Genomic DNA, 24,169 nt, shown 5'->3' on the forward strand with positions numbered 1-24,169 from the left:
AAAATGCGGCGTTGGATGTGGCCGCTGGGCTGCCGGCCGTCTTATAGTATCATAAACAGGCTGAGCTGCAGGGACGGACTGGAAACACCGATCAGATCCACCAGCCAGGTCGACAACGGCGGTTAGAAAGGAAACATGTTGCATTTCTGTGATTATTTGTTGTTTGAAAACTGGAAAAACACCAGGAATCAATGTTTCTGAATCCCCACAAGTGTTATCAACACTGGGAATAAACAGAAACGCCACATATGATAGATTTTTACAAAACTCTGTTTCTTAAACTGCTCTGCTCATCATCAGTAGAAAGATGTTTCTCCATGCTGAATGTATCTCCAACAACTTGCTCCTCTGTTCACCGTTTCTGATCCACGCTGCCTTGATTTTATGTTTTTTTTTTTTCCTTTTTGCTCTGCAAACTATCCTAATTTTGTGGTTTTTATCAGACAATTTTTTGGGACTTTCTGAATGAAACTTGTAGAGTTCAGGGGTTTTCATGAAATGTCACGATTTCCAGTTCATATTTGCTCGTTTTTCCTTCCAGAATAAATGTTCAGCTCAAACAGTTGCGTCTGTTTTTAGAGTCTTTCTGGCTTTGTTCTTATTTCTGCTTTAAAGACAAACATCCCTTTCCAGCCTGATGGTGTGTTTTTGGGGTTCAGAGGATCAGATAATTGTTTTGTTAGCTTGTAGGTTTGTGTTTCGTGTTGATTAGCTCATAGCTGGTGAACTTGTTCTTGTTTTTAAAGCCTCAGCAGGTCGAGTTTGTTGTTGTAGCGTCTGAAACCCGATGAGCGTCGGAGCAGCGGAGTCTGACCTTTGCCGGCCACCAACACCGAGCGTCACTCTCTGCTGCAGCAGATATTGTTATATTCTGGTCTTTTTGTTGAACAGATAACTTCGCTCCACTGTCTCACGTTTTGTTCAGAGTTTACTTTATATCTGTCATTTTCTACCCCAAACTGAGCTGTGAGAAATAGTTTGACCAACTTTTGATCATTTCCTGTGTTTTCACCCTCGATAAAACCAGGTTAAGGGATCAACATCTCCAGAAATATTCTGTTTCCAGCAGATCTAATTGATTTAATGGCTCCGGCAGAGGAAAAACTTTGAATTATTGGCCCCTGATAATGGAAGAAAGTGCAAAATTTTCAAATGAAAGTTGTATTGCGGCCCCAGAAAGCTCCTTGAAGTCTTTATAAATATCGATGGCTCCATGTTTCTACCAAAATACAGTCTTTGATTGACATTTCACTAACTTTTAAAGCTCGAGCATCGGTACAATTTGACGTGTGGGAACTTTTTTCTTTTGTTTATTTTGCTGTTTTGACATTGAAACACTGCCTGCAGTTCAACCTGAACACACTGAATTTTCATCACATCACACTTGATCCCAACCGAGTCACTAAAAACTTCTGTTACATCAGGGAGTGTTGAATTTTGTGGTTTTTATAGATTTCTTTTTTTGTGTTAATGATTTATTTTGGGGATTTTAAATAAACCCTCTAACTTGGTTCAATTGTGCTTTGGAAATTTGAGTTTTTCACAGAATCTAAGATTTTTTTTAATGCTACAAGTAGAATAAAGTGATTTTGAAGATATATATATATATATATATATGTGTGTATATGTGTATATATATATACATATATATAAGCTTAGATAACAATGTTTTGCTGTTGTTTTGCATCTGTTTTTTTGTCATTTTGTGCCTTGTTTTAGTTGTTTTACATCTGTTTTTGTTGTGTTTTGTCATTTAATTGTTTTGCATCTGGTTTGTGTATTTTTGTGTCTAGTTCTGTTGCTTTTTTGTTTTGTGTCTTATTTATGTCAGTGTGCCATCTTTATGTACGATAAATATTCAGGTTTTTCCATGTTTCCAGCCTCTGTAGAAAGATGTTTCACCATGCTAAATGTATCTCCTCTTTTACTTTTTATGTGCTGCATTTCTTATGTTATTTTTTTTTCTGGCACCAAAATTTCTTTTGGGATTAATAGTTTTATTACTGTAGTTATGAATCCTTTAAGGGAAGTTTTAGTTTTGCAGCAGCAACTTAAATTTCACATTTAAAGCGCAATTTTAAAAAGAGAACTTAATCAGTGAAGAACTTTGAACGAGACTCGAGTCGCACATTAAAATTAAAAAAGTTGTCTTCTCAGATATCCAGGAATTTTCCAAAATTAGAAAGATGTTTCTCCATGCTGAATGTATCTCCAGCAACCTGCTCCTCTGTTCACTGTTTCTGAGCCATGCTGCATTTATTTTATTCATCCAGTACCTTTGGTTTTCCTCTGTCTCTCTTGTCGTCTCCGTTTAGTCCCCTTTTATGCTGTTTTGTAGAACATTTTTGTCATTTTGTGTCCTGTTTTTGTTGTTTTGAATCAGGTTTTTGTCATTTTGTCTTGTTTTTGTCACTTTGTATCTTTTTTAGTTGTTTCAAATCTGTTTTTTTTTATCATTTTGTGTCTTGTTTTAATTGTTTCGAATCTGTTTTTTGTCATTTTGTTTCATAAATATTCACATTTGTACATGTTTACAGCCGTTGTAGAAAGATGCTTCACCATGCTGAATGTATCTCCAACTACTTGCTCCTCTTCTACTTTTTAGGCGCTACATTTCTTATGTTGTATTTTTTGTGACACTATAATTTTTCTTCAGGATTAATAGTTTTGTCTTATTTACCCTGTCTGGTAGTATTTACTGATCCCCTAAGGGAAGTTCCAGTGTTGCAGCAGTTTAGGTTTCACGTTGCACAATTTAAAAAAAAAAAACGTTATAAATGAAGAACTTTGAATGAGACTCGAGTTGAACATTAGTTAAAATCGCATTTAAGAAAGTGTTTCTAAAAAAACTCGTTTCCGTTTGTGTCTTCTCAGATATCCAGGAATTTTACGAAGTGACCTTATTGGACAGCCAGAGGTGGGCGGAGTCTTCCAAGGGGGCGGACCCCGTGGCACCCGTCAACCTGTGGGACTTCTCCAGCCTTCAAAGCACAACGGTGACCTCGGACACTCTGCCCAGCCTTAGCACCAGCATCGAGGTAAGACCAGCCCTCCTCCAGACTGGACGCTCCGCTTCCTTTTCCTGCTTCTCGCTCCGTTTGGCTGTTTTTTTTCTTCTTTTTCTTCCCTGTACCAGAAACAGAACGGCCCTCAGTAAAAATAGAAAGCCGTTAAAAATAGATCGCACCTTTCAAACGTAGCCGAGTGAAGCACTGACACAGTTTGGTGTTTCATTTATTTCAAAAGCCGTCCGCTGAACTCGGACTGAACTCAGAGGACTGAAAACACTCTCGACTGTTCAGGTCCGTCCTTAACACCAGGAAAAGGTCGTTTCCGGGTAGCGATGGCTCTCTGATCGGTACAGAGGCCGATGCACCTGAGAGGTGAAGCATGAAGGACGAAAACCCACCTAATCGTACATAAAAGCTGATGACGGGAACATTTAGCTCTTCCTGTGTCAAAACTGCTTTTCCTGTTAAAGATTTTTACACATTTTCGGCTCATTTCTCACCATTTTTAGACCAACGCCACCAACTACAGCTGCAGAAGCAGCAGTGTCAATAATCTAATAATAAAACCGTCACCGGGGATGTTTTTCTGCACAGCGGGAACCCGAATGCACAAATGAGTCAATAAATAGGTGAAGTGTGCTTTTAGAAGCACGTCTGCTGCCCTCAGGTCTTCAGGGAAGCAGCTTCAGAACTCTTAATAACCAGAGAACGCCTCGCTTTAGGTTCTTGTTCCGACTTCTGGTTTGATTTAAGTGCCGCCAGCAGAAAACCTGAAGGATAAATCTGGTAAAGAGGTGTGAAGGCCAAGGAGCCACTGCAGGACGATGGCATTAAACGACGTCCGTCAGGTTATTAGTCACGTCTGTTTCTGACGGATAAGCGCCGCTAATTATAACATATTTCTGTGGCCCGAGGATTAATAAACGTCCCGGCACTGTGAGTCACGGTGAGCAGGATTTACTGGCATCTAGCAGTGATTCTGCAGACTGCAAAGGCTTTGGCTATTGAGTGTTTTGTTGAATCTGTTGGATGTTTAAACAATGACAGTTTCATTTAATTTCCCTCCGTGCTCCTCTTAATATGAAGGAATGAAAGGTTTGACAAAAATATGATGTTAAAAATTTTTGTGTGTCCATTTTAGAGTTTCATGAAGTAGCTACTCCAAGCGATAAAACACTGAGGATATATTTATGAATATTCTGAGCTCCAGAGTGCGACCAGAAACCTGCCAGTGCTCCTGACTCTTAGTTTTCAGAGACACTCACTTTGTAGCTTCACAGCTGTTTGGAGACTAGAAGCTTCTCAGTGTACAGGCCACTGATGCATGTGAGGCTTTCAGGGGATGTTGGTAAATTGTATCCTCTGCAGATGCTTGTGAGGCGTTCAGGGGATATCTGTCAAGACATTTAATGACTCATTTTTTCTGTTTTAATCACTAAACTGCAGCAACTGAGTGGAGACGAGAGGCTTCTTGGAGTATAGCCGACTAGCTAGCATTGACTGTAGTCTGCATGTGAGACGTTTAGGAAACATCAGTAAATTGTAGCGTCTACTGATGTATGTGAGATGTTTAAGGCAAGCTGGTAAACTGTTTACCAATACATGTAAGGTGTTAATGGAATATTGGTCAATTTTAGCGTCCAACAATCATCGCCATTTGAGATATTTAAATAAATTGACTCATTAATAAAATAATATTCATCAAATTAAGACTCATTAATGACCTAAAAGTCACGAAATGATAGGTGCAATGGAACCCCCAAATTTTTTATTTTTAACACAATCTCCTTATTACGAATTGTTTATTCATGGCAAAAGCGATTTTTTTTTTTTTTTTTAAATTTATTTATTTATTTGATGGAATATCTTGAAGCCTAGACTTGGAGTCACAGATGATAATTTGTTGAGTTTCTGAATGATAAATGGTGTAAGTTTGGTGCCTTTTCTCCATTTTTTTTTAAACAGATTTCAAACATTTCAGCTGTTTTTTGGGATTCGGAGGGTTAAAATGGCAGCAGGAACCTCAAATACGAGTCTTTTTATCCACGTTTTATCTCTCTGTCATCACAGAAGTCTGAAATCTAGAAGAAGCGATTTAAACGAGCAGCAACAAAGTTCAGTTTAGTGAAATAAAAGATAAACGTTCTGTTTTCTGTGGATGAATGTTACCGTCAGCGGGCTTCTTTCATTGCTCCGTAATCCCGTGTTTTCATACCAGTTTGTGGGATTAGCCAGAAATTGGAAAATAATCCACCGAATGTTATTTTCTGTCCTCGTATGAAATTGAATTTTAAGGCTAAAGTTTGTGGAGGAAACTGCAGCAAACAGCTGGCGTCTGGTTCAGCACTCGGACTCCGGGGAACCAAACGGACTTCTCGGTATGAAAACGTCCAGATTAGAGCGTCTCATTCTCTGAGGCGGTCGGAGGTTATGTTTGTGAACACTGATGGTATTATTCGTTTCCTCGCGTAAACAAATGTACAGCCCAGCAGGCTTTTTACTGTGTGGTGAGGGGAGCTCTAACCGATGGATGCTAACAGCAGCTTTCTGAGGTCTTTGGTTTTAGCCACGACTTTTATAGACAGACTAGAGAACTGCTGCATCAGCTGGTCTCAATTTATATTGTATTAAAACGATCTAGAAAATGGTGGAATCTGCATTTTTCTCAAAAATGTTCACCAATTTCAAGGGTTCTGGATGTTTTTATGATGGTGTACGTTTAGTAAAAATAGCTAGAAGGACTTGTTGACGTGTCGAACCAAGTGTCTTACTGGTCTGTCATTGTAGTTATTATTAATCGACTTGTTTTCTTGGAATTTCTCTAACCCGTATTTGTCCTACAGTGGAAGACAACCTTGACCGTTTTAGTTCTTAAAGATGTTTTGTCTTCATCCGAAAGGGTCCTCAGTTGTAACTGACTTTTGGGGAATTAATGAATAAATCAGCTCATTAAGGCTCATTAATGAAGTAAAATTGACATGGCAATAGATGCTAACAACAGGTTTGAGGTATGACTTGTTGACCAGTTGATATTGTCTTAAAATGCTCTAGAAATTGGTGAAATCTTCATTTTTCTCAAAAATGTGGGTCTCTTCAAGGGTCCTGAATGTTTCTAGATGTCCTATTTAAGTAAAAATGTAGAAATTGTTCAAATATTCATCCACATCTCTCCCACGATGTCTTTTGTTGCTTGTTTATGTAAAAAAACCTCATCTGTCAGCTTCAAATTGACTAAATCCCATTTTGCCGTCGCTAATGTGTTTTGCATGTACGTAAACATGATGTCCATCCATATGACAGTTACATGATGGTTTCTGCTTCTGTCATTCGGGCTAGGCTAACGGTTTCCCTCTGTTTGCAGCGTTTGTGCTAAGCTAAGCTAAACGTGTCCTGGATTCATGCTTTGTGCAGATAGAAGCCATTAAACTGACCCCTGTGGGCCTCTTCTGTTTGATTTCCCTCCATCTGATGCAGTCAGGAGCTCCCTGCTGCACTGCTTTTGCTTCAGGACGAGCTTTCCTTGTTGAGTGGAGGTTTTTTTCTTTTTCGTTGGCTTCATCACGTTCCCAGACCATGACAGAGCAGCAGCTGAGTCACGCCGGTCCTCATCACAGCTGCAGGTTTCTGTGTTTTGTAGCCAGATGTGGGTCTCGTTGGTGTGAAGGTTTGTTTTACCAGTTTGAAGTGCCAGATGACGAGTTTTATCCTCCACATTCAGCCACGTTTGGTTCTTGGGTCGGCAGATTTTAGCCGCCTGCACTGAAATGTCTGTATGTCGGACTGTTTGCCTTCAAAGTTCAACACAAATTGTATTAAAATGAAGATTTTAAAGCTGGTATTTGATAATAAGACACCACTTTTCACAGAGCTTTCAAACTCTTCCGTTGTCTCGATGTTACGAAAGACTAAAACTTCAACCTCAATTAATTTGTCATTTTTTTTCTTGGTTAACCAATTTGGTTCGTGATCCATAAATTCTTTAAAAAAATGATGAAAACTACCGTTCTCTGTTTCTCAGAGCTTAAAGTAAAATGTCTTGTCCAGAACCCAAATATATTCAGTTTACTTTCATACAGGAGGAACAAAACCAGGATTCTATTCCTTATATCATCAAATTACATGATTCTTGTTAACAACATGGAGAAGAAGAATCAGGACTCATTAAGTTTTACAAGTTGAGCCTCGTCAACGATCCAAAAGTCAGACAAGGTTAATTTATGACCTAAAATTTACTTGAATTACATTTTATGAATGATGTGAAACTTGCGTGAATTAAGGCTCATTAATTACTCAAAATTAACCAAATTCAGGCTCATTCCTGACCTGAAACGTACATAACTTAAGTTATTTAACGACCCAAAGTTAGGCAGAAGAATGATCTGAAACATACATAAATTGAAGCTTTTTTAATCTAAAATTTGCTGAATTAAGACACATTAATGAACTAAAATCCATCACATCAAGGCAGATTTTTGACCTGAAACTTACATGAATGATGGCTCATTAATGACCTAAAATTCATGGAATTTAGACTAATTTCTGACATGAAACTTTAATGAAAAGACCTCAAACCTGGATAAATTAAACATTAATATTTACCTGAAATTCACCAAATTAAGACTCATTAATGACCTAAAATTCACCAAATTAAAACTCATCAATGACCAAAAACTTACATGAATTAAAGTGCATTAAAGAACCAAGATAAATTAAGCCTTATTAACTAAAATTCCCCAAATTAAAGCTCTGTATTGACCTGAATCTCACATAAATGAAGGTTTGTTTTTTTTAACAGCCAAAGACTCTCTTGACTAGCGATGTTAATGTTGGTTAAACTGATTTATAATTACCTGATAAATGTCATCACAGACTCCTAGTTTCTTTTAGATATTACTGTTGTAGTTTAACATGGGTTCATTCACTTTTCTCCCAACTGAACCAGTTTATTTGTGGTTTGAGAATCCAGCAAATTCTTTGAGGAACTCTTGCAATTCCGGTGGAAACATGGTTCTTTATTTGTGATAAACTCTCCTCCTCTGGCACCGACCCAGACAGGATGTTCAGATCCAGTTTGTTTTATTTCTAGCTGCTGTGTTGTTTGCATTGAACGCCTTTTCTTTCTTCCCTCTTTCTCTGACTGTAAATCACGTCGTCCTCCGTAGGACTCCCCCCTCCTAAATGAAATCCTGCACACGTTGGCCCAGGCCAAGCGCCGGCCCGGCCTCCATCCTCAAGTAAGTACCGGACCGCTGCTGTTGGTGGGGGGGTGTCCACCTTCGCCGCATGCCCCATCAGAACTCATGTGCTTTGGACCATCCAGGGGCTCTGGGTCCAGGGTCGGGGGTCCGGTTTGACCCAGAACCGCCTCAAGGTGTTGCCGTGGTTACGTAGATCTGGAGTCCGAATGAAGCCAAACCAGAGAAGAAAACGGCCGAGATGATAACACGTTTCACTGTTGGTTTATTTTAAGGTTTAGAAACTAAATCAGTCATTGCCACGAATTCTCCGTTTATGAAGTTTAGTATCAATTTTTTCTTAGAATAATCAGGACTCGTTAAGGCCCCAAACAACCGGAGTTATACAAGTCAAGACTGTTCAACAAAACTGACATTAATCAAAGTTTATTCACCACCTAAAACTCACATAATTCAAGATCATTACTGACCTGAAACTTCCACGAATTAAGACTCATTAATGGCAGAAAATTCGTACGAATATGGCTCGTTAATGACCTAAAACTTATGTTAAGGCTAGAATTCACCCAATTGAGGTTCATTAATGACCCAAAACGTAAATGAATTAAGCTGTATTAATTACCTAAAATTCACCAAATCACGGTGCTTTATTGACCCAAAACTTAGATGAATTCAAGCTCTGTAAAAACCTCAAGCTTAAATATATTAAGACTTATTAATTGGTAAAAATCACCAAATTTACTCATTAATGACCTAAGATTTACTTATTGAAGCTCATTAAAGATTTCAGACTGAGATGCAATAAGTCTTATTACTGACCTAAAATTCACCGAATTGAGGCTCATTAATGACTTAAAATTCATACAAATGTGTCTTGTTAATGAACTAAAACTTGCATTAATTAAGGCTTATTGTTGACTAAAATTCACCCACTTAAAGCTCTTCAACAACCCAAAGCTTACATGAATGTAGAAGTTCATTAAAGACCTCAAACTAAGATACATTAAGCCTCATTAATTACCGAAAATTCACCAAATTAGACTTTTTCGGATGTCCGAATTTCTGACAATTCCTTAGTTTGTTTGGGAAAAATCTGGAAATGGCAAAAAACAACAAAGCGACCAAAGAACCAGCCTCCTAGACGGTTGGAATCCTCATTAGTTCAATGAAACTCTAAAGTTACACAACAGTAGACCGGCAACTATCAGGTTCTGCAAGGTAAAATTATAGGTTTTCTTTCTATGGAGTCTGGTGGCTTTGCTGGCAGGAACGTAGCTGGTTCAGTTCCCAGTGAAAATATGTGACTTTGGTGTTGTAACATGTTAGTTTTATGCTTCAACATATTAATTTGTTTTGCCAGACATCAATAGACCATCAATTTCTGTGTTCTCTGAGGTAAAAGACTGTTTTTGTGAATGCAGTCTGGTAGCTTTAAAGGGTTTGGTTTCCTCTATTATTGTGTGTTTTATTGTGTGTGTTTCAACACATTAATTTATGTCCTAATTAACATGTTAAAACACCAGAGTCACATGATAACACAAGAAAGTACAGCTGCTAAATCCTTCTAGTAAAGCAACCAGACTGCATTGACAAAGTCAGTAGTTTTACCTCCCAAAACATGGCAGTTGATGGTCTACTTCTGTAAAACGTTGGTGTTTTAAGCCACAAATTCACATTCTAACTAATGTGTCAACAGCAAATAAATGTCTTAATGTGTTAAAGCACTGAATAACGCATGGAACTGAAGCTGCTATATCCTTTAATTCAAAGCCACAAAAACAGTACTTTTACCTCCCAACACTTGGTAGTTGGTCTACTTCTGTAAAACTTTGGTGTTTGAATCTACAAATTCATATTCTAGCAAAGTCAGACTGTAGACCGTCTACTGTCTGACTTTGCTAGAATATGTTGAGGGAGGTAAAAATGATGGATTTTGTCAATGGGCTCTGGTAGGTTTAAACAGAAGGATGTAACGGTTTCAGTTTCATTTATTGTGTGTTTTAACACATTAATTTCTATCCTAATTGACTTGTTAAAACACCAAAGTGACACAATTTCACTGGGAATTGAAACTGTCTTGTGCCTTCTCTTTAAAGACAACAACTCCATTGACAAAAACAGCAGTTTTACCTGGTAGAACGTGGTATTTGGTGGTCTACTTGTTTAGGACTTTGGCGTTTTCACACATTTATTTGTATCGTAACTACCTTGTGGAAACATAAAAGTCAGACAGCAGTATAACATCAATTTCCAAGTTCTCTGAGGTAAAATTACCAATTTTGTCAATGGAGTCTAAAATCTTCAAAGCGTCTAGACTCCATTGATGAAATCGTTAATTTTACCTCATAGAACTTAAGAGTTGCTCATCAGATGCTGTGATTTTGGTGTTTTACTGCCTTCCTTGACTCCATAGAGCTGAGGTGTTTTTCACTCCACAGCAGTTAACGGAAACGACTAATTCTAAATTTTATGACGTCTCAAAAGTTTGCTTTAATTTGACTCATATGGAACCGCGTCTTCTTTTTTACTGCTGATCTGAGCTAAACGTTTAGTTTCTACTCGTTAAATAATCTTCCTCCTCGGCAGGACTTCTTCTCTGGTTTTATATTTTTTGAGCTGTTGGACCGTTACGACGGCGACACCTTGAGGCGGTCTGTGGTGGGTTCAGGGGTCATGGGTCATCGTGCTTCATTCATGTTGTCGGTCTGAACAGTACACCTCCTGTCCTCAGAGCTGAAGGGTTGAGAACGTGAACAGCTGGTAAAGATGTCTAATAATATGTTCCTGCGTCTTTTCCCCTTAATTTTAGGTTTTCATCCAACAGTAAATATGTTAAAGTAACGCTTGAATTTAAGATTTGTGATGGTGAAATGTTGACTTGTGGTTCAATTTTACGTAAAGTAGCTCCACATTTCATAATTTCATGAATATTTCTGTCTAAATAATTTGTTAAATTGTAAATATTCAAGCTAAGCTGCCCAGACATTAACAAAAATAGATTATTACCACATGTGTTAATTGTAAAGGATGATCAGATAGTTTCAGGATTTTCTGAAAGCAGAGAAATCTACGGCGACACAAAGGAGCCAAAAAAACTAGAAATGTAATCATAACTGTTATTTAGTTTTTATCACTGTTACCAATGCAGAGCTGAGTTTATTTAGTTTAAATAAAAAAAAAGTAATTTCCAGGTTGATTAAATTAAAATCCACTCTGTTGATTAAAACTCTTACATTTTATTGAGATAATTTAACATTATTATTATTATTGATGCTATTATTATTGTTGTTGTTATTATTATTATTCCTATTATTATTATTATTATATATTCTTTGTTAATACTATTATTTTATTTCACTTAACTTGTTTTTTAATATTTGAAGTGTAAAATCTTCTGGAAGACAAATTCAAACAGATTAAAAAAGACTTGAATGCAGTTTGTCTAAATTCACAAACAGACTTTTAGGCTAAATGTTTAGTTTTATAAAAATAAATCAATATCTTGCGGTTGGATTTTCCTGATTAGAATTGAGGAAGCTGTTAAAGCAAACCAGGCATTTATTTAGTGAAATAATCCATTAAAAACAAAAAAACAACCCCCGTTATGAGGCTTTAGCTGCAGCTTTATGCAACCTGAATAAAACTAAAGTTAAAGGTCGGAGCTCGAGCCGGACCCGGACCCTGGACTGGTCCACGACTCGGAGCGACTGGAGCTGTACTGAGGTTCAGGACCTTCATGGTGGTGGTTCAATGTGGATTTAAGTTGTGGTTTTTGGTTTTATTTTTATATGTGCAGGTTAAAGTCGGTTTCCTGTTTGTGTCTTCATGCTGTTGCTGCTCCGGTCATCCTCACATCTGCTCACATTTTTAGTTCCTGAGCTGGAATAAGCTTGTTGCAGGTTGTTCAGACGACTTTCTTTTACACTAAACGACATGCTGTTGTTGTTGTTGTTGTTGTTGTTTTTTTCTAAAACTGTGCACAGCTGCCATCCCTGAATGCAGAATCCCACAGTGGATCTTAATCAGACGTCATCCGACTCTTCAAACCAACGTCTGATTCATCTCAGGTTAACAAACGGAGCCGATCATTTTACAGATTTAATTTCCTGGAGCCCTGCAACTTTAAAAACCTTCAAAAAGCCACAAAGACTGAATCCCATCAATAAGGTTTAGGCCTTCTACATGAGGATTGTCAGACTCATCTTAGTCCAGGTTCCACATTCAGTCCCGTCTGATCTCCACTGACCAGTAAAACCACAGCATAATAACCGATAAATAACCACAACTCCTAATGGTTCCTTTGTTTTAGTGCAAAAATGTTCACATTTAAGGAATCATCTTTTTACAAAACACCATGAACAACCTGAAGTTTATGAAGAAAAATAATTTTTTATAAAAAATAAATATTTTACTTTATGATTAAAATGACAAAAGTCAAACAAAAAAACGACAAAAACGAGACAAGCGACACGAAGCAAAAGAAAAACGACAAATCAGACGAAAAATTTACAACGCGACAAAAATGATAAATGAAACAACGAATAAAGCAAAACACAAAATGACAAAAAACACTAGCGATGCAAAAAAGGAAACAATGACAAAAACATGAGACAAACATAAACAACAAAAAACAAGTGAAAATATTACAAAAATGACACACAAAACGACAAAAGAGCAATTGCTTGTCTTAGAGCGACACTACCTGTAGTTCAGACGACAAAAAGGTAATTTTTAACTTTTTACAGACTCAGATTAGAGCACACTTATTATTTTAGCAGATTTCTTTGTTTTTATTAACAAGAGACACGTAAAAGAAAGCGTTCTTGGTGAAATGTTGCATTTTTAGAGATTTATTCATTTATTTTAACAGGATTGAGTTCAAAAATGAAATGATTTTGGTAAAATGTCGCGATTTTAAAGTCAGATTCGGTGGCGTTTTCCGATTGAGCTAAGATGAGTACCGGTAGTTCAAAGACCGTCTTAAAGTTGGATATCTGATGATTCATTGCAGTTTCTGGATAACAAATGATGTCATAATTGAGATTTATTCATTTATTTTAACCAGAGACATGCAGGATTGAGTGATTTTGGTGAAATATTCTGATTTTAATCTCTTATTCGGTTGCGTTTTCCGTTAAACCACAGATGAATAGTTCAAGACCGTCATAAAGTTGGATATCTGACCATCCACTGATGGTAAACAGCGTCGTCATTGAGGTTTATTCATTTATTTTTAAAAAACAAACAACCTGCCTGGTGTTTCTTTCTGAGTCGTGTGGGTCGAGGAGCATCAGGTTTTTCCGGGGTGCGAGCCGCCGCTGACATCACTTCCTGTGTTGTGTAAGCGGGGCTGAAACACGCCATATGACAGCGGTGACACGCTCCGCAGCCACATGACGGATTCAAGGAACTGTGAATTATTCAAACTTGTGATTCCCACTCGCCCACGCTGCCTCGACTCCTGCTGCTGCGACGCTCTTCCTCCTCCTCCTCCTCCTCCTCCTCCTCGGCCATTTGGCGTTGACTCACATGTAACCAGAGTCGGTGTTTTTAAAGGTGTAGCGTCTGAATCAGGACAAAAGCTGCTGCAGCTCTGATGAACGTTAAAGATCAAATCCAGTTCACAGGTTTCATTTATCAAACAAAAACCTCTCTGATGGGACATTTTTCTGCTACTTTTTCCTTCTAAGTTGAATAAATTTGAATTTCTGACTGTTTCTTGGGCATCTGGAGCTCTGTTTGGATTTTTTTTATAATATATCGACACTTTAAAGAGGAAAAACGAGGATTGACCTGCATTTATTTGAGTCTTGAATGACAAAGTGCTCATTTTGAACCATTTTTCATTAAAACTGAAGCTAACTGACAGATTTTTATGAAAACTTACAGCCCTGATGCACTTTTATAGTCAGTTTTTTATGCTCTTGTGTTGAAAAGAAGCATATTAATTTGTTCCTGAACTAATAAACTAACCATTCTTCATTTATTGATCAGTTTGTTTGGTTACAAAATGGTGAAAAACGTCCGAAACCCAAAGATGTTCAGTTTACCGCCAGAAAATATTCACATTTAAGAAGCTCCAGGACCTTTTCTTCTTAAAAAGTCACATTAAAATAGCTAAAATCAATTACTTTATTTTTAAATGTAGCTAATAACGGTTTTTGGATGCAGCAGGAAGTGATTTTGTGTCGGATTTTTGGTCTTTTTGCACCTGAAAGTTTCACATTTAAGTCAAAACTTTATTAGCTTACAGTTAAAATTATTAATGCTCAGTTATTTCTGATGATTTTGTGATTATTTACTGGCTGTTGAGGTATTTTCAAACCATCTTCTTGTATTCAATCAGGTATACAGTGTTGCGTTCACTGGAAATTTGGAAATCCGTGATTTTGCTGATGAAACTCATTAGAGGAGGCACATTTGATTTGAAACAAATAGATGTAACGGATGAGGCGTTTGTGGTTTAGGTTTAAGCTGCTGTATTATCGCGACAAAATGTTTTTAAAGAATTAATTCTGCGTTTTTTAGTCGTTAGCGCGGCGAGTATCAGAGAGCCGAGTTTTCCCGCGGCGCTTGAACGCGGCCTGAGTCAGTGGGAGCGGGGTTCGGTGCGTCCTGCCGCCGCTCAGCTCCGGATCCCGGGACGAAGGAGCTCCGGGGGCGGGATGAGGCGGCTCTCCGGTGAACAGCAGAACCTCCACCACCGGTAGGACGGTCAGTGAATGTAACGGCACCCGGGAGCCGGACGCACCGAGGTGGGGACATGAGATGCTGATGCAGGCGGGCTCCGAACCATGGACTGCATCTGTATCGTCACGACTAAGGTAACGGAGGGAAACGGCGCCTGAATTCGCTGCGCACGAACACCGGAGCCGGTGGTTTTCCTCCGCCGGGAGTCAGTGTTTAATTCGGCGTGTGTGAAAAATTTGGCTTCGGACTTAACCCGGTTAAAAATCTACTTTTAATGCGCGCCGCCGCTGATTCCCGACGGAAGCGCGCAGCTGATCAAAGCGGCCGGTGGCGTCTTAAAACATTAAAAAAAGTGAACTTAGAAATCTATTTTCTAATTATTATTTAAGCCGAATTGCAAACTAAGCTGCCGATTTCTGAATTATGTTCAGTTTGTTTCTTTCGTTTGCGTGATTTTGCAAAGAAATGCAGAATTGCTTAATTTCGACTTTTCTAAATGGGATTTTGGCGTTAGGTTTTCAGCTTGTTTAACTGCCATTTTCACTGTTTCTAATTACCAACAGCACAGAGAGGTTCGTTCACTGTGAGCTGTTGCATTGGATTGATTAGCATGTGTATTGATTGCTGATCAAGGTAATGATCAGTTGATTGGTTTCACTGTTAAACATGACTTTTTTTCTTCATTTTTTTTATGTTAGTCACAGCTCATAAACCCATGCTGCTGACTAATATGTATTTTCTTTGTGGCTACTGAGTTGATTTTGCCCTTTTCAGACCAGTTAGGAGGCTAAAGCCACATTCTGCAGCTGTTTTCTGCTGGAAAACCTGGAAATTCCTGGTTAGTTTCCAGAAGACACTAAAGTGAAACGTCCTGGAAAATGAATGCACCTCGGGGGAGGAAATGTTTGAATCTTTCAGTGTGTTTCTTTGGCTGGATATTAATTTTGCAGGAATTGATAAGTGTACTGAGCATGTCGAGCTCTGTGGTTGGCTTAAATATTTAAAATTTACCCCCTAAAACATCCTGGAAACAAACCTTGAAAATCAGACATGTTATTGAAAACCTTCAGGTTTAATTTTGGCACTAATTAATGCTGCTTCTCAGGTTTGTGTGTTATATTTTTGCAGTTTTTATTTGTTAAAAGGGACTCAAACAGGCATTTAGGAGGATTTTACACACATAATGATTAAATCAGACCTATAATTAATAATGTAAGCAATAATAATTCAGTTTTAGTTCCATTGCTGAAGCAGTTTAGACACTCATCCTCTCTTTTGAGTTTGAATTTTTGCGTTTTATCATATTTTAAATACTCCAAAGCATGTTACAGAAGAAAATAACCTGTAAAAATGAGCTTATGATGGATTGTTGTTTCACTAAAGACTCCGAGTCAGTGACAGGTTGCGTTGAAATGAAACTTGCATTTTGACGTCTTATTGAAAACCTTCAGGTTATATTTTGGCACTAATAAATTCTGCTTCTCAGGTTTGTGCGTCACATTTTTGCATTATTTTTTGATTAAAAGAGAATGAAACGGGCATTTAGATGGATTTGTACAGACATAATGATTAAATCAGCTCTAGAATTATTAACATATGAAGTAATAATTACATTTTTGATCCAATCCTGGAGTAGTTTTGTCTTTATATGCAGGTCTGAGTTTGAATTATTGTTTTTTATTACATTTTAAATCCTCCAAAGTGTGTCGCTAGATGAAAACGATCTGTAGAAATGAGCTTATTTTTGTTTCACTAAAACACTAAAAGACTCCGAGTCAGTGGCAGGTTGTGTTATTTTGCTGAAATGTGAATTTTAGAGCTTCTCGCTGCTGTCGAACGCTGCTCTGGCAGAACGTGACCTTTTGTGTTGATATTTGCAGAATCCGTGTTTGAAGATCAAACTCTGGCCGTTCAGAAGTTAAAAGTTCACGCCAGTCGACCTTTAACGCCACCGTATTTTTTTTTTTTGTCTTTTTCTGTTGGTGCGTTTTGGAATCTCCTCCGTTTTAAAGCTTTGCAGCATTTGTGATTAACGCCGACATTTCGAAGGCTGTTTTTTGTGTACGGTTGCCATGGTTACCGGCGTTATTCTGGTCTGTGGTGGGAATAAAAAGCTGGCAGTTTGTTGACAGACTGCGTTCTGAAACCACAGACTGACTGTCCTCGGAGAATCGGTCCGACCCTGAAATGTCAGTCAAGAAATAAAATAAAATAAATCCTCAAAATGACTCAGTTCATCAGCCGGAAACCTTCTGATCTGAGCTTAAAGTCGCCGCGTTTCATCAGAGTCACTCGTTTAAAAAATCAGCCATAAATGCATCGTTTACTGTAAACAGATTCTGTTAAAAACAAAAAATTCTGCACTTTTTGGCACAACTAAAAATCCAAAACTGACTCAACTGAGAAAAACGGATGTGTGACGAAAAGATGAGTTGTCAGGTTAGAATAGAAATGAAATGCGGACACAAATAAGAAACGGTAAAATATCTAAAGCAAGTTTGTTTTGTCAAGGTTGGAAACACCTGAGGGACATGAGTAGTTCGAGAACTGTCGTAAAGTTGGACATCAGACTATCCAGTTTAGTTTCTGGCTGGTAAATGGTGTCGTCATTGAGATTTATTCACTCACTTTAGCAAAAAATGCATAAAATAAAGCCATTTTGGTGAAATATTACAACTTTAAGCTCGGATTCGGTTGCGTTTTCCGATGAGTAGTTTGAGGGCCACTGTAAAATACGATATCTGACCATTCACTGTAATTTTATTGAGATTTATTCATTTATTTTAACAGGAGACATGCATAATAACGCGATTTTGGTGAAATGTCACAACTTTAAGCTCGGCTTCAGCTACAGATGAGTAGTTCAATGACCGTTGTGAAGTTGGATATCTGACGATCCAGTGCTGATAAATGGTGTCATCACTGAGATTTATTCATTTATTTTAACCAGACATGTACAGAATAAAGCGATTTTGGTGAAATACTCGGCTGTGTTTTCCAATCGGACTGCAAATGAGTAGTTAAAGTACCATCGAAAAGTTGGATGTCTGACTATCCAGTTCCGTTTCTGGTTGGTAAATGTTGTCATTATTGAGATTTGTTAAGTTATTCCAACAAGAATCACGTGAAATATGGCGATTTTGGTGGAATGTTACGATTTTAAGCTCAAATTCAGTTTTGTTTTCCGATTACACTACAGATGAGGAGTTCAAGGACTGTCGTAAAGTTAGATATCTGACTGTCCAGTGCTGATAAATGGTGTCAGCATTGAGACTTAGTTATTTATTTAAATTCTGAGAACAGGTGGCTTGCGATGCTTTTATCTTTTAGAGCAACACTGCCTGCAGTTCAGTCGAAAATAAAGAAATTTTAGTTTTACAAAATCCAAATAGAGCAAACTGTTTATTTTTGCAGATTTATTTGTTTATTTCGACGAGAGACATGCAAAATAAAACAATTTCAATTAAATATTGACATTTTAAGCTTGGATTTTGTTAAATTTTCTGATTTAAATTACAGATGAGTAGTTTGAGGACCATCTTAAAGTTGGATATCTGACGATCCAGTGCTGGTAAACGGTGTCATCACTGAGATATTTATTCATTTATTTTAACGAGACACACTCAGAATGAAGCGATTTTGATGAAATGTCGTGATCTTTGGTTCTATTTGTCTGTAAAAACAAATTTACTTTTTCTTTTGTAATGATTTACACTGGCTGTCATCAACTGCCAGACACATAGAATGAATAATTTATATCGGGCGAAGTCTACAGGGTGTTTTATTTTGAAATAGCAAATGAATAGATCGTCTTTCCGTCATTTCCATCTGGTGCTGGTTTCGCTTTCACTTTTTGTGGTGTCCATAAAGGTCGTAAACCGCTGATTTTTGCCGTTTTAAACGACACTGAAGACGTTTCTTAGTTCTCTCTCCTTCTAGTTTTGGTTGTTCTGTTTAGAAAGCTGCAGGATTTTATTTTTCAGAGAAAATTGAAGGAAAACAAACAGCTCTGAGTTGAAGGGGTTGCAGTCTTAGCGTTAGCATTAGCCTTGGCTAGCGGCTCTGTGCGCTGCAGAGCCGCTAATCCTGCAAGAGCTAATGGACTAAAATCCTGTTTCCTGTCTGTGTTTATCTGAGGCTCAGCGGTTGTAACGTTAATGCGGTGATGTTTATTTAGTGGACAGCAGCAGGGGGATTTGGACAGTCAGAAAACGACTCCTGAAGCTCCAGGTTCAACCGTAAATTACCAAGATAGACCAGATTAGCAACTTAACAGCTCTGGATCCAGTAAACGCAGCGGTCTACGGTTCGATTCCCGGCCCTTCAACAGCACCTGAACGCAACATTTGACCTTTTAAATGTCCTGAAATTAAATAAACTACAGCTGAAATCATCACAGCAAACCAAGAAACATCATAATTTGGACACTTTGCTGCTTTCTGTTGTTTTTTCCTGCAGAGATTAATTTTTCTCCTCTAAAATCTAAAGCGACAAAGAAAAGAACCGAGAGTTAAAAGGAAACTATTTGTTTTTTAACAGATTTATTAATTGGGGTTTAATTTTTAACAGGTTTGTCCGTCAAATGAAAAGAATTCAAAGACAAATTGAAGCCATCTTCATCTCTCATTTGGCGTGGGCACGTCCGCCCGTCCGTCCGTCTGTACGTCCGTCTGTCTGTCCGTCCGCATTTCGTTTCCGGAGCATATCTTAGAAACTAATTGAGGGATTTCATTCATATTGCACCCAGGCCATCTCTGTATAGTATAGATGTTCCTTTTGGGGTGTATGACCTTGACCTGATTTTCAAGGTCATAGTGAGGCACTCCAAATATTTTTTGGTTTCTGGATCATATCTCACAAACTACTTGAGGGATTTCATTCATATTGCACACACTAAGCCTGTTGGTAATGTAGATGTGCCTTTTGGGGTGCATGACCTTGACCTGACTGTTTTTTTTTTAAATTGTAGTGAAGATGTATCATTTTGTAGGTGTATCGTCCAGTATATGTTATTATTTCTTGCACTTAGAGGTACTATATATAAGGCGGGGGATGTTTTAAGCGGAGTGTGTTTATTTAAAATGAAGTAATAATCACACATTATTAAATATTGATTAATATTGTTGACTTAATGTTTAACAGATGATTAACAAAAACCAGTTGCTGCAATAATTAACCCCTTATTACTTGTTTTTAAAGACATTCTCTGCTTCTTTTCTCCCCATATGTGATGCTAAATTATATTTTTTGATTTTCATGAAGAGCCTGCAGCTATTTTGATAATTAATCGATTCGAGTAATTCCTGCAGATATATCGTCTAAACATGTTTTGTTGCTCCTCAATGACCATAAACTGAACATCTTCTTGTCAGGTTTTAGGAAAAACTTATTTTCTGACATTTTATCAGATTTAGAAACTGATTAAGAAATTACATTCAACTTTTGCTGCATTTTGAGCGAATCAGCTGCAGCTTTTCTGGAGAGTTATAAGACTAACTAAAATAAAATATGAATGTTACCTGTAAAATGACTTCACACTGACTGGTGCAGCAGCGTTCAAACATCCCTTTATTCACCCGTTTAATTTATAGCAGAGGTGTCAAACTCATTTTAGTTCAGGTCAGTTTGATCTCCAGTAATCAGTAAAATCGCAGCACAATTACCTGTAAATAACCACAGCTGCTAATGGCTCCGTTGTTTTAGTGCAAGAAAGTTTGTTCTGAAAATGCTCACATTTAAGGAATTTTCTTTTTACCAAATAACATGAACAACCTGAAATTTCTGAGCAACAATAAGTTCTGTTTCAGCGTCATTCAGCCTCAGTTTATCGTTTCCACATTACAACTTCAAGGAACAAAGGAGCACAACATTTAGTCATGTGGAATGGAACAGTATGGTATTTTACCTCATGATCAAAATGACAAAGTCAGACAAAAAAAACAAAATATTACAAAAAATGAGACACAAAACGGCAAAAAACATAGAAACACAAAATGACCAAAACAATGAATAAAGTGAAACACAAGTGAGACAAAAAGAAAACGCAAAGCGACAAAAACATGACAAACGACATAAATCGGACAATAAAGAGACTGTAAACGACAAAAAAGACGACATATTACAAAAATGAGACACAAAAGAGCCATCTAGTGTTTTACGTTCTGATCAAAACAACTTGTCATGGTCTATAAATTATTTTAAATTCATAGTTTTACTAATTTACAATCTGCAGTTAATGTCTTCTCTGTAATTTTTACACTTTGAGGACCGGATTGGACCCTCTGGAGGACCACTTTTGGACCACGGGCCGCATGTTGGACACCCCTGGTCTCAAATAAAAAAATACAAAAACAAGTTCTGAAAAGAGCGTTCTGATGAACAAGTTGAACAATTTCAAATTGTAGTTTCATATATTTAACTTAAAAGCTGTATTTAGGTTTTCAGGTGATAAATTACTGGAGCCAGAACTTCTTTAGTTTATAGAAATAAAAATGTATTAAACACAAACATAAATAAAACAGAAAATTGGTTTAACAATCTGATTAAAGCTGATATTTTTCTGTAGTTTCAGCTCTGTTAATTATGGTAGTTAACTGATTGATTCGTGTTTCTTGTTAAGCAGACGGGGATTCGAACCCACGGCCTCCCGCTTCGTTTCTCTGCAGACGCGGCGTTGCAGGTGCAGCCGGCTGTGTGTTTGTAGGGCAGCGCCTCGGCGTTGGGACTATTTTCGGCGCCTTATTAAGCTCTGAGAGGCAGCAGGAACCAAACGGTCTAAATTTACAGCGGCAGACGGATCAGGACTCGTCCAGACGCCTCAACACAAACATCACGTGACGAAGTTTCTACCGGCTGCAGCGGCAACGTCGCCACAGGACCGAGAGTAATCCAATTACACAACGTATCACAGCAGGGAGGCTTCGGGTATGACTTTCACTGGAGTTTAATCAGTGTTTTTACTTCACTGTACCGTCAGCTGCTAAGAAACCCAACAGTGTAATCGATCAGTCAGTCAATCGATAGAACAATAATGATAATCTTCATATACATGTAATATTTTTCATTATTGAGCTCACAGAGCGCTACATGTAGCAGCAAAACAAAAAGTCATAAAATCATTAGAATTTAAAAGGCAGATTGAAGCACAACAAGTTGGAAAAATATTTAGAAGAAATAAAATGCAGTAAAATGAGGAAAGGCTCAGGAAAAGTTCAAAAAAATGTTTTAGTGATCCTAAAATATCTATTTTTGACTTATCGCCGTTTTTTTTTTAAAACAAACGTGTGTTAAATTGGATTTCTGGATTTTTTTGTCAAGATGTTTGAAAATTTCGTCACTAATAAAAATAGTTTCTAGCTCTGTTACGACCCAAAACAGACACTGGGACCACCACACTAGCAGCAGGATGGGGGCCGTCACAAGCTCTAAAAAGAATATATATCTAAAATTATGAGAATTTCACAGCTGAAACACTGGCTTCTATGTATTTTTATTTTTTTTAACAGAATCTTGTGCTAAACTTTTTAATTTATGGTGAATTTTCTGTTAATGCATGTAGAACAAAGTTATTTTCATCAGGGTTGTCGTTAAAGGCCGTTTTAAACTGATCTAACCCGAAGCCTGATCGTTTGTTCGCATCCGTTGTAGCAAGTTTCAATAATTTTCAGAAAAAAATGCAGCATCCTTAATCGATAATTGATTAGTTTGTTGTCACATTCGTGCTTTTCTGACGTGTTATTGGCCTTTAAAGATTCCTTTTTCTGATGCCACCTGAACATTGGAGGATGTCGTGGTTAATCCCGGTTTGAATTAGCGTTTGAATTCTGGACGGAGGTCATTAAGCTTCTAAAAAGTCTTTGTCATGGTGCCCATTAACAGCGAAGCCCCCACAATGCTCGTTGCTTGCCAACATGAACTGACTTCTCTACGGTAATAAACAGTAAGAGGCTCCACCTGTTGGAACTATGGGGTACTACAACTAGTCTAAAGTACCTGTAACGTATATTGTCTTGGAAAATGGTATCAGGTATCAGCAGCTACTAAATAATAAATGACTTGGATTTGATCGAGGGCAAAAACACTTGATTTGAACATCCCCCATTTTGATTTTAATCTTAAATATGGTTAAAAACCTGCACATTATATCTGTTTCTAGTGTTGCTGTTGATAAATTTTGTCAATTTGGTGTGTTGTTTTTCAAGATAAGAAGCCTTTCAAACCTTCCACTTAGTTACTGGGTTTGAATGGTTAAATGCAGCATTGAAATCCAATCAGAAGATGGAGTTTAAGCAGCTGGACTTTTATACTTCTCTGACACATTATTAGGCTGTTTTCTTGTGCAACTGGAATATCGCAAGTTGTTCTAGTTTATCTCGTCTTGATTCAGTAAATGAGCTCTTTTTAAAGGTCATTAAGTGTCATGAAAATCTTTGTCATGGTGCCTCTTTAACAGCTGAACTAGTTTCTGGCTGATAAATGGTGACATTTGATGTTTTTCCTCAAGATAATCAGCCTAGTTGTTAGGTTCAGGTGGTTAAATAGCTGTGAGATCCAATCAGAAGATGTCTTTAAGGGGTCACATGACATCAGGTGTGACAGCTGCAGGGTTGAGATGTTGTGGAGCTGCTCGTCTCTTATTGAAGCTTTGTGGTTTGAAGTGACGGTGGAGTGTTTGTGGTGGAGTTTGGCTGCAGACGGTTCAGTTGCAGCTTCACTCTCCATGTTTCTTTGACCTGAATAACGCTGAGCTGTAGTTTCACACTGAGCACAGCTGAACGTGTCGGGATGCTGCTGCCACTGCAGAGTTTTCTTTTCCTTTTTTTTTCTTTTAAAGCAGCGCTGACCACAAACACACAGACGGACGACGACAGAACAAACACCAAAGCAGGAAGCTGAAACAGACATGTTTAGCTGCTTCATCTGGTTTATTTCTGCCTGACGTACTGCTCGTTAATGTGGCTTTACCTCAGCGTTTAGCAATTAGCATGAGCTGCCTGCAGCGTTACAAATGAGGTTGATGTTTACGTGATGTTTTTATCATTTGTTTATTGGGTCTGAAAGGACAAACTGAAATCAGCCCACACTTAGCTAACTGGATCAGCTTTTACTGAGCAGATGGAGAGTTTAGCATCCCAGTCTGTACTTCCAGAAACTTGATCTCCAGATGTTTTATCAGAGCTGCAGGTTCATTGGTTGAAGGTCCATCTGGTTTCCAGACTGAGGACCCACCTATGAATGAATTTCTCTCGGGATTAATAAAGTATCTGTCTATCT

General features: G+C 37.8%; 1 protein-coding gene across 16 annotated transcripts in view; it reads left to right on the forward strand.

Annotated features, from left to right (window-relative positions):
* Window positions 1-24,169, forward strand: part of dlg1b (discs large MAGUK scaffold protein 1b) — a 156,438-nt gene that overhangs the window by 28,309 nt on the left and 103,960 nt on the right. For 8 of the 16 annotated variants that reach the window (XM_051953004.1, XM_051953005.1, XM_051953008.1 and 5 more), the window contains exons 3-4: window positions 2,875-3,038; window positions 8,174-8,245. In XM_051953004.1, the coding sequence (XP_051808964.1) occupies window positions 2,875-3,038; window positions 8,174-8,245 (236 nt within the window). Of the gene's footprint in view, window positions 1-2,874; window positions 3,039-8,173; window positions 8,246-14,784; window positions 15,031-24,169 lie in introns of those variants that run through there. The other 8 variants (XM_051953007.1, XM_051953013.1, XM_051953014.1 and 5 more) reach the window with 2 other exon arrangements.

The sequence above is a fragment of the Acanthochromis polyacanthus genome, chromosome 9 (genome assembly GCF_021347895.1).
Source record: "Acanthochromis polyacanthus isolate Apoly-LR-REF ecotype Palm Island chromosome 9, KAUST_Apoly_ChrSc, whole genome shotgun sequence".
NCBI lineage: Eukaryota > Metazoa > Chordata > Actinopteri > Pomacentridae > Acanthochromis > Acanthochromis polyacanthus.